This window comes from Astyanax mexicanus, chromosome 16 (assembly GCF_023375975.1).
Source record: "Astyanax mexicanus isolate ESR-SI-001 chromosome 16, AstMex3_surface, whole genome shotgun sequence".
Lineage (NCBI taxonomy): Eukaryota > Metazoa > Chordata > Actinopteri > Characiformes > Acestrorhamphidae > Astyanax > Astyanax mexicanus.
In genome coordinates, this window is record NC_064423.1 from 29,660,522 (window position 1) to 29,672,288 (window position 11,767).

Below are 11,767 nucleotides of genomic sequence, written 5' to 3' on the forward strand. Positions count from 1 at the left end.
TTACTCTCCTTCCCAATTTTACAGCAAGTACAGATAATGGATAATAAAGAAAAATAAAGAAAAAGGGGGAGACACTATGTGTACAATACAGCAGCAGGGACACAGACATACATGAGACAGAACAAGGTGCAGTAGTGGTGGGGGTGAAATAGATATATAAATAGAAATAAAAAGAGATAAATATATAATCTAAATCTAAATGAGTGGGAGACACTATATGTACAATACAACAAAAACACAATAGACATTTGTGAGACAGAAGATAATAGTGCAATATTAATGGTGATTAAGATCAAGTGACAATATAAATAGAACCCGTATAACAGTAGTGCAATGTTGTATCTAGCTTAAGGCTGGTAAAGTTCTTAAAGTTCCCAGTTCTTGGGGAATTAAAGTGTGTATGACAGTGCAGCGTAACAGTAGTGCAGGTATAGAGGTATATATCATATATAGAGGCAAAACTGTGTGCATTTATAAAGCGTAGTGTATTTGAAATATTGTAAAAATAAATAATAAATGTTTTGTGTCTGTTTGTGTGTGTTAAATTAATGTCACATTAAATAAGCATTTTATTGAGTATTTAAAAAACGTAAAATAAATAGTAAATTTTAATACACAGAGATAATTTTCTGTTTGGGGGACCTTTTTGTGTTTTATTTTTCAGTATGTGAAATTAATAATGAAAAAAAGCATAAAACACATAAAAAAATCAACAGAACATGATCTGACCTGAGTTACAATAATTTTACGCAAGACTGTGTGTAAGTGTGTATGCGTGTGTGTGAGAGAGAAGGGGAGTAGCTGAAATGAAGCTAGTAAAGGGAGTAGGATGGTATTTATTGCTGCAGTCTGTAGACTCCTCTGGTATTCTTAGCTTGTTTGTGTATAATTAAAAGTGGTGAACTGGAATGCTCTACGGCGTAAGCCCACATCGTCTCTCTCCAGCTCTACTTCTTTATCTCTGTCTCTCTGTCTGTTCACTACTCTGGCTGTGTTAGAATATGATCAGGCCTGGCTCCCATATTTCCTCTGCCAGCCTGGGCTGCCTTTACGGCTGTTTAACGGCCTGGCCGTGCGATTTCATCACAAGTGCTGTGTTTGCTTTGCAGTGCAGCAGGCCTGTGGAATTCACTATGAGATCACTGCAGCTGTGTTTAGCCCGTAGCTGCTGTCAGGCTGTGTGTGTCTTTGGGCTCTGTCCCACTCTGCCACCTGTTGGCCAACCGAGGACACGCATGCAAGTGTTCTTGTCTGGCTGAAGGCCAAGTGTGTGTTTATTTACCAGCGACTGTGGCAGACAGATGTGAATATCCTCTGAGTTTTATTTTATCCAAACCGTTCCCCATCCTACTTTTTTTCTGAGATAACTTGTGGACAGATATTAAGTGTAGTCATAGACTATATTATTCTTTTAATGAGAAATCTTTATTTAATTTGCTGTGTAGTCCACGACTTAATCTCTGTCTGCTGGAAACTGCCCCATTAAGCTGTATTATTGAGTAATTGTTTGGGCTTGGTTTGCATGTTTTAAGTCTATGAACATTGCAAAAAATAGATTACGACACATCTTATACAATACAATACATATTATACAGCCAAGAACTTCCACAATGGATGTGTCTATCCCTACAAACGTCTGAAAAATTATTTGCCAATTCATGTACTGCACCCTGTGAAGAAAGTCAGTCAGTGACAGATTCTGTAAATAATGTATAATGTGTTTATTTTATTTTCTTTTCTCAATATACATTATTATTTAATTATTGTCCAGTCTTAACTGCAGGTCTTTACTTTGGGGTATGCTTTAACATTATTGAGACCTTGACAGGAGTTTACATCTCTAAACTAACAGCATTATTTTATTACAGTAATTTACAGTGTGTCATGACCACAACTTGTAATTATTTTCAATTATTTAAATCAGAATCATTTTTAAACACAAAAAACACCACATATGTAAATTGGAGCTATTGGTGAATTAATAGAATAGAGAAAATTAAAGCACCAAATATTGCATTAATTGAATACATAACCTTCTTCATAAATAATTCTAATATTTCTCTGTTGCACAGACCATGAGCCACTGAGGCATTTTTTTCGCCACTATTTGCATAAAATCAGTTAAATTAAAATCAATGTTTATGCCTGATCTCATTTTGTTTTGTGTGTGTGTGTGTGTTTGTGTTCAGGTTCGAGCTGATGCGCATGTGTTGGCAGTACAACCCCAAGATGCGGCCGTCCTTTTTGGAGATCATCAGCAGCATCAAAGAGGACCTGGAGCCGCCCTTCCGGGAGGTCAGCTTCTTCTACAGCGAGGAGAACAAGCCGCCCGACACCGAGGAGCTGGACATGGAGAAGGTGGGCACCATGGAGAACGTTCCTCTGGAGCCTTCCACCAGCCTGCAGCCGCTCACGCCTGCTTCAGCCTCGCCCCAACAGCAGGGCGCCCAGGCCCAGGGCTCAGCCGTCCCGGGACCTTCGTCGCCCCCTCCCTCGTCCCCGGGTTTGTCGGGGCTGGACAAGCGCTCGGGCTCAGGCTCGGGCTCGGTTTCCTCGGCTAACGGACCGGCCGTGATGCTGCGGAGTCCGTTTGACGAGAGCCAGCCTTACGCACACATGAACGGCAGCCGTAAAAACGAGCGTGCCTTGCCCTTGCCCCAATCGTCAGCGTGCTGATCCACACCCACCATCCCCTTGATCCCCATTTCACCCCTCAGTTATCTTTCCTAGGTCACATTGAGCCTCTCACTCTTCCTCTTTCTCTCTCTTTATGCCTGGAGCACTGGAGAGACACACCCGCTTTAATATGTCTGCCCAATTGCACTGTTCCTTCTGGAGCGGAATGGCCAGACATGGAAGTGGGCGGAGCTTTCTGGTTTGCGGAAAGAACAAAAAAAAAAAAACATCAACAGGTATAAAAAGTGTCCAGGCTGTCAACCTTTGATCATACCTCAATGGATGCTGTTTTTTTTTTTTAAGTTTTGTTTTTTTTCTTTATATATATTTCTTACCTGCATTGACACGAAGGCAGGTGGCGCAAAACCTCCAGAAGTAAGGAGAAGTGCTGTAGAAGTACGGGCGAACCAGAACACTGACTGAAAAAGGAAAAAAGATTTAAAAAAAGACATTAATATGAACTTCCAAGGAGTTCACACTCCCTCCACACTCTGACAGCTGAACTGCTTTTATACTGTTTTTTGTTACTTTTATAAATTTCCAAATAGGGGATACAAAAAAATGAAAGAGTTTCGAAGCCTAAATGAAAACGGTCGTTGGTGAGGTGGCATTATTGTACCGCAAAAACAATGGTGAAATGGCAAAAAACGGAGCATATCTTTAAGCAAGTCCAACAGAGAAGCACTTGGGGGAGGGTTTTGCAGTTTTGGGGGTGGAGTAAAGGCTGGGATTGGGATGAAGGGGAGGGGACGGGGGGTGCTCATGTCTTTGTTTTTGTTTCATGTGTCCGAAGACGTGCTGTGTACAGTCAGTGCATGGCAGCTCTGAAAAGAGTGCCACAGAGGGGTTCAAGAATAAGTCTGCATCATGGTCATATGTGCTCCTATGTACCTCTCTGTACCTGTACCCTCTTTGGAACAGCACAGATGGCAGTGGCTCCTCAGCTAAATCACAGCTTAAAGGGGGGATTCTATATAGAGGCAGAGCTGGCTGGGCGAGGAGAATTCAAACCCCACACACTGTTGGAATTATTATCCTAGCGGATATGTTAAAAAAAAAAAAAAGGCAGAAAAAGTCTCAAACCTGCCTTTTCTTTTTTTTTTTTTTTTTGCCAAATGGTTTAAAATGGTTTATTTTTCTCAGCTCTTTTGTGTTCTTTAAACGAAAGAGCGTCAAAGCAAAATGCAACACTCCACATTTTTTTTCTTTCTTTTTTTACACTGGTGTACATATATAAATATATATATAAATAATTTCTTTTCCAGCTCTTCTTGTGCTTAACAGTTACAATCAGTAGAGAGGTATTTCAGCGTTTCACCGAATTTGCCTCCTCTTTATTTTCTTGACCAGATGTCTGTCTTTTTACATTCGATTCTACTGCAAGACTTCCATTGGGTGAGCTAAACGCGTCCGGGCAGAAGTGACAAAGTGCTGTTAACAGAGATGCAAAAATAATCAACAAATAAATCAAAGGAGCACCTAGGAAGGATAATAAGACGAATGCAACGACCACATAGGGAGTAAAGAAAGAATAAAAACCCTCAGAAGAGATTAGCATGGGAAAGGAAACGGTTAAAAGGAACAGAGGTATGAGTACTTCGTTTTTCAGTCGTCGAACGAGGCAGAGCAGGTATTTTTCTAGTCCCACCACATTTCCCCACCACCTTTCAATTCATTCAGTCATCTCTCGATTGGTCTTTCAGTTGTATGTCGGACCACGGAGCGTACACATCATTTTGTTCGTGTCACTTTTGTACCTTTTTTACAGTTCAGATGAACACCTGTATGTCTGTACTGAAAGAAGCTGCTATTTTATTCTCATTTTTCTTTTGTGGTTGTAATATATATATCTATATGTAAAAGAGATCCTTAGGGTTGAATCCTTTACTGTGTCCACTACAGTCCATTTTCTTATGCTTGTACTTTTGCAGATAAAAATATATACTATTTATAATTTGTGCCCCTATGTGGAACGATTTTTCTTTTTTCACCTTTATCTCTCCCATTACCACCCCGTTACCAAGTGGATGCATTTTCAAATTTTTGAAAGAAAAATCTTATATGCCTTTTTTTTTTAAATGTGTTTTTTTTTTTCAGGGGAAAACTTACAGATTGATGTTCGTCGTTTATGTCATGTTACATTCATGGTGGCACCGTGTGAACTTTTGAACACCTATCAGCAGTCAAGCATCACTGTGTCTTACATAACATCAAGGCGCAACCAAAATATCAGGTCAAATTTTATTGAGACTCTATTTTCCATTAGTCCAAACCCTCCTTACCCAGTTAGCCAGTTACTTTAGCCTTTCCTGGCATAGGCTGCCTGTGAAGGCGTCTTAACTTTAATGCTGCTTTTGATTAAATCTATCATAAGATGTACCATAGTCACACATCATTCTGTAATCGACAGTGTGCACATAAAAGAGACTCCAGGCCTGAGCTGTTTTTTTTTTGTAGGGGGAAAACAATGTATGACACTACTGTGATTTGCCTTGTATATTGCGTTGCATACACATTAAATGGTGTAAAAAAAAAACACCAGCTGCTCAGATTATATACCCCTAAAAAAATATCTTTAATAGTTTATTAATGATGGCAGTGGTTCTATATAGAACCATTACAAGTTGCTCTAAAAGCTGCTTTAAAAGGGTTCTTGGCCATATTTTCTCTGGGTGAGTAAATGGGGCGATCTCCCAACACGGCTCCCTTTGTGTTTCTGGCTGACAACGGCGACTGCTGGCTGATGAATCAGATCCGGGATCCAGTCATTCCTCTGAGTGATGTATTGGCACCAATTAGAAAAAAGAGGCAGGAACAGACTTCACATGTATCAGAGGAGGCATGCGCTTGTCCTGATCCTTCTCCTGTCAGGAGCATTGCAAGTGATTAGGAGGAGTCCTATTAAGTGGGTAGATTAATGGGTAAAAATGTTAAAACATGGCTATGTGCTTAGACCTGGAGTTTCTCATATGAGCTGATATGTTTTAAACTAAAAACGATCCCTTGTGTCTCCAGTTTCTGTTTTGGGCTGACACTGCCACCACAACCGCATCCACCACAACCACACTGATCTTGACCAGTTTTAAAATCAGTGGCTCGCCACCTAACCTAAAGAAAAGCATACGATTTGGCTGGCATATCTATGCAGATGTAGTGTTAACATGTATGACACTATATGGAACAGTCGTTACATTATTGGTACGTTAAAAAAAATAATAATCAAAGGTCACTTTCGTACATTTCACTTTCAATTAAAGAGGTTTATCATCTTTGCCAGTTTTTTGTTTGTTCTGAAGGATTGTTTCACTACTTCTTTCCCTCTTCTCCCTTTTATTTGCATTATTTATTTTTTGATTTGATCTTTTTGTGATGTGTTTAAAATCACTGTACAAAACCCCCTTTGATTAAGTGTAACATTTGAGATATTTTTATATATTTTTTTCATGACTTTGGGACTTTTTTTTTTCTTCTTTGTTTGTTTGTTTCTCCTTCAAGCATTTATCTACCTCACCCTTTTTTATGAGTATATATGTACCTGTATATACAGAAAATACGTACATCTGTCCCCTTGTCCTACCCCCCCACCCCACCCCACAATACACACTCTTACACACACACAGAAAAAGGACAATGTTACTGCTCTGTTTATCTGGGTTAACCTCAAAAAATACAAAAACACTATAAACCACCACAAAAGCTGGCATTTTATTGCTGCTGGTGTTGTGGGTGTTTGTATAAACTGGCTGCTTTTTTACTTCCCTGTAAGAGAATATAAGATTTTCCCATTGGTTGATTTTTATTTATTTGTGAGTTGTTGTTTTTTTTGAGAACACAAAAAAAGTACAGGCCTTATGAGTTTGGCTTCAAATGTGCTGGAATTTTGCTAACGTTGGTTAATTTATGCCTCTTTTTCTTCTTAAAAAAAATGGTACGCAAAGCTTAAAATAGTCAAATCGGGACGTCCCGAGTTACAGAGTCGCAGAGTCGAAGTGAAGCAGTCTTTTATTGGTGTTTAAATTTTTCCCCCAATGTTCAATCATACAGCAAGTTACTCCTCTTTTTCTAGCTTTGTTTTCATTGTACGTTCATTTCTGACTGTTGTGTTCTCTGAAATCCAGACATGAATTGATTATGATATAAAAAAAATGAAAAAAAAAAAAAAAAAACTCTTCTGGTGCAAATTGCAACAAACGCTGTTGACTGTATTTTGGTGGCCTGCGGTTCGGTGCTGTTTGTCAGGTGTGTGGAATGTATGTTCTGGTGAGATTTCAGTGATGTTTCTGACAGTTTGTCCTGGACTTTCAAAAAGCTGAACCACTTTCAAAAAATTCAGATTCAATGGATGGACAGGTGTTTGCAGTTATTCTAAATGAACTGTTCACTGTAACTGAAATTAAAAGACATAAGTTCCCCATGTTCTGTTACATGATGCAGCAGCTAACAATCAGAATGATAGGGCTTGTTTAAGAAAAGAAAAAAGAGAGAATATACAAACAGGTTTGGGAACAGGTGGTCCGGAAGTGGGCATCACCTTATTATTATTTTTTTAATTAAATATATATAAAGCCATCCTGATCATCATTGCCCTCTCTTTGAACAGTTCCACATTCCCATACTCACTGGTTTAGGGTTGAGGAGGATGGAGAGATCACAGTCTGAGAATTAAAATAGATATTATTAAGTTTAGGATTTTTAAACCTAATTTCTGAAAAGATTTTAGTTGTTTTTAGTGAAATAGAAAAGCAGAATTTGAATAATTAACCTGAATTTTAGATTTTAGAGTCAGCATGGAACACATCAGGCTTGAAAAAATTATGATTTTCACCAATTTGAAACATTGCTGTGAGGAATTAATTATTGGATTATTACTACCCCACCACCAAAACCCACCTCATCCCACAGCTCAGTGATGGAGGGGAGTCTTTATAACCCTCTATAGCCCACACCTGGTACTAGACATGGTGCCGGGAATATTGTTTGCATTTGTTACAAATGTATTGACAGTTTTTTGTTACCATTAGCATTCTGACAATATTTATAGTTATTGGTAATGGTAATGCAACTCATATGTTACACTAATGGATGCAGACCATTAATTGCCATATAGAGGATTTTGGCATGTCTTTAGCAGGGTTAGACTTTCCTCATGTATGTCACCAAGTTATATTACACACACATTTGCCTGTACTTAATGAAAATGATCAGTTTGAAGCAATAGAACCCAATGTCCGATTGTTGAAGCAAACACTATTACCAAAAGTATCTGCTCGCCCGAATTGTGTTGATATAAGGCTTGCATGGAGCTCTCTACGCTCTACTGTTCTTGAGCTAATCTGGAGGCCACAGGATGTTTGTAAGTCTGTATTGATTGATTCTACAGAAATTTGAAGACCTCTGTGCACTATACTCCTCAGCCTCCTCTGTTTTGCCCTATAATTTTATGCTGACATAGAAAGTTGCTGTCTTTCCCAGTTGCTTCTAATTTGTTATATAATATCACTGACAGTTGGACAGTTTGAACAGAATTTTGGTGCATTACTGTCTGATAATCAGACTAATGTTGCAGATGCTAAAGATGGAAGAAAAAAAATTCTAGTGAGTTTAAGGTTATGATCTAAGCAGATCAGATAGCTAGTCCCACTACTTCCAAAACAGTATCAGTCCTGAAGATCCTCCTCCTCCTCTTAGCACTATTTTATCTTTCTGTACATAAACATGCCAGTTCTCTCTCTCTCTCTTACCCCTTCTTCTCTGATCTGCAATACCATTCCAGTGATGGGTCTGAGCCTCATCCACTGTGGGCTAGATGTTCTCAGGGCTGAAGGTTTTGGGAGAGGGGAAATGTCCCAAGGCCCAAGAGCCTTCTCCGCTCTGCTGCTGACGATATTGCTGCTTCCAATCATTTTTTACGTACACATTTTACAAATTTTGTGAACATTTTAAATGTCCAACAAGAGAGGGTCAGTGATGCTGATGGGAAAACGATGAACGATGGCTTAATCCAGATCTCTAAAAACACCCTTTTATACACTTTATTCCATGTAAACCTTTTTTACCAATGACAATTCTGTTATTTGTACAATGGAAAAAAAAAAGATAAATATATACGGGGTTATACAGTTCAAGTGTTCAAGAATAACAGTTCAAACCTATTTAACAAAGGATATATAATATAGATGGAAATCATATTGAGAAGGTTTGTGGTCCAAGCCTCTTTAAGCCTGGTTGTTTCACAGTAAATAGAAAGAAAAAAGGCACTTAAGAACTTTTTGTTTTCACTTACCATTGTATTACAAAAAATAAAAAGATGAAAAAAATAAATAAATAAATAAAACAAAGTGCCCCAAGAATATTTAATGGAGATTAATAATGAAGATTTTGTTCATAGTGGCACATTGCTGGGGTTTTTTAAAGTGCGTGTGTATGTGTGTGTGTGTGTGTGTATGCGTGTGTATGTGATACTTGCTAAGAGAAAAAAATAATAAATCAGATCACCAGCTTTGTAATTTGTGTCCCTACTGAGTTACTGTCTGTTGTAATGATGCTTTTTATTCTAAATGACAGTCATAAAAAGGTTATGACAACACTAACAGTTTCATTATCTATTGGTCCAATAAACTGCTTATATACACACCACATGTGTGATGTGGGCAGAGAGTGCCATCTACCCACCCAGAGAGAGCATAGCCAATTGTGCTTTCTCAAGGCTCCGGCAGCTGATGGCAAGCTGCATGAACAGGATTCGAACCGGTGATCTTCTGATCATAGTCGCAGTGCTTAGCCCACTGGACCACTCGGAGCCTATTAAAATATTCCAATATAACAGCATCAAAACTACCCTGAGATATTTTAATAAAGGAAAATAAAAGCACTGATCTGTTTGCCAGGAGTACGTCACAACACCCCAAATACAGAGAAGTACCAGCATTTACTTAATTTTTTTATTATATAAATGATGATATTATTATAATTGATCAAAAATATTGTTGTAGTTAATCCAATACTTTTTTGTGTGATAGACACTACTAATATTAACATAATTCCCTCAGACCAATCTAACATTCATTGTTTTATTTACATTTAAATATATCCACTATTAAAATCTTTAGGTTTTAGAAGCAAAAACAGTGCGATTAATCAGATTTGTTTAATCTGTTGACACCACTAGTTAGAGTTGTTGTTCAGACTGTAGAATTGGGTATAAAACAAGTACATTATGTGACTTTAAAAATGTTTTAATATTGGTGGTGTGTCCATGTTTTGTACTCTACAAGATCAGGTAAAATCCTCTGATGAGCAGATCATATCCCCCTGAGATTTCTCTGAATACGAGCTTCAAAAGAAAGGAAACGACTCAAACACATTTGACCTTTTTGTACAAAGGATGTGCCACACATTTGATTGAATTAGATAATTTACCTGGAAACAGTGCAGAATCCTAAATAGTTTGTCCTCATTTTACTTAATGTAACTTTTCTTTGTCCTATGAAGATTCAAATGTCAATATTTCCAATTTTCACCATGTCTAGGCAGAGCTGCTGCTACCTGGGAAGAACTAGTAGTGAAGAAATCATAATGCAGTGCACAAATCAACTAAAAATCTTTTTGTAATTACATCTTGGATCCATGAATTAAATCAAAATGTGAGGTGACTAGAGATTCTCATCCTCCAGTTCAACCATTTTCTCCTCACCTTATTTAAAGCGTCCTTTTCCTGCTGCGTGAAGGACATCTTTAATCTTTCTTGTGACAGAGTAAAGACAGATCTACATGTGTGAGCTGTGTCCTGAGGGGAAACATTTACATTTTTAAGACGGTCTAGTAGCAGAAAGTCTCTGTGGTACGATACAGTGTTAACACTCTGTCTGTGCCTCAACATTTTGGATGCAATTTCATGTATGTGTTTTGACTTTAATTATGCCAAGGTTCAATCATTCTGCCATCATAATTACTAAGCTCTGCCTAGAGTTAATTAGCGGACTATCTGGTGTCATTATGTTTGAAATAATGGTACATATTGTTGAAGGAGTCTGGGTGGGCAGTGAGTTCTATATTCCTATTTAGAAGAAGGCACATAAACAAATGTTTGTATTAATGCCATGTTTGGTACTGTATAGTTCTGATACCTTTGTGATTATTGTAAAACATTGGCGTTATAGGTGTATCCAAATATTTGACTACTATGATATCCCTATACTCTTAGGAAGAAGGAATATGTACAGTAATAAATAGGAATTAGTTGTGTCTCATTTGTGAATCTTGAAAAAAACACATGCAGTAAGTTTTCAATCATCCTAAAGAACCATTAAGCTAGTGCTTCTTTGGGTCCTATTTTATCCTATTTAATTTGCAGGCGAGGCGTCAACTTTGATTTAGGAGTGTCAGTGTGTCTTTGCTATCATAATGACGGGAAAAGTATGCGTTACCTGACTACCATAAATACTCTGCATGGCCAAAAAAAAAACAGACGCCACCTGGATTTAACTAAGTACAGTGCCTTGCAAAAGTATTCACCCTATTATTTCCCTATTTTACTACATTACAACCTGTATGTATTTTTTTAATCTGAATTGAATGTGATGCATCTGCACAAAATAGTCTACGTTTTAGAAGTGAAATGAGAAAAATATATATATATATATATATATATATATATATATATATATATATATATATATATATATATATATATATATATATATATATATATATATACCATAGACACTCATTTATATACAGCTCTGAAAAAAAATTAAGACCACCATATTTTGCTATTTATAGGTATATGTTTGAGTAAAATTAACATTTTTGTTTTATTCTATAAACTACAGACATTTCTCCCAAATTCCAAATGAAAATATTGTCATTTAGAGCATTTATTTGCAGTAAATAAAAAATGTCTGAAATAACAACAAAAAGAAATGCAGCGCTTTCAGATCTCAAATAATGCAAGGAAAACAAGTTCATATTCATAAAGTTTTAAGAGTTCAGAAATCAATATTTAGTGGAATAACCCTGGTTTTTAATCACAGTTTTCATGCATCTTGGCATGTTCTCCTTCATCAATCTTACACACTGCTTTGGGATAACT

The 11,767-nt window shown here is 37.3% G+C and overlaps 1 protein-coding gene across 1 annotated transcript in view; it reads left to right on the forward strand.

The window, feature by feature from the left end:
• The window catches only part of igf1rb (insulin-like growth factor 1b receptor), an 87,880-nt gene extending 80,635 nt beyond the window's left edge, over positions 1–7,245 (forward strand). The window contains exon 21 of the mRNA XM_007246144.4: positions 2,190–7,245. Coding sequence (XP_007246206.3) covers positions 2,190–2,676 — 487 coding nt within the window. The 3' untranslated portion in view covers positions 2,677–7,245. The remainder of the gene's footprint in view (positions 1–2,189) is intronic.
• The last annotated feature ends 4,522 nt before the right edge of the window (positions 7,246–11,767 follow it).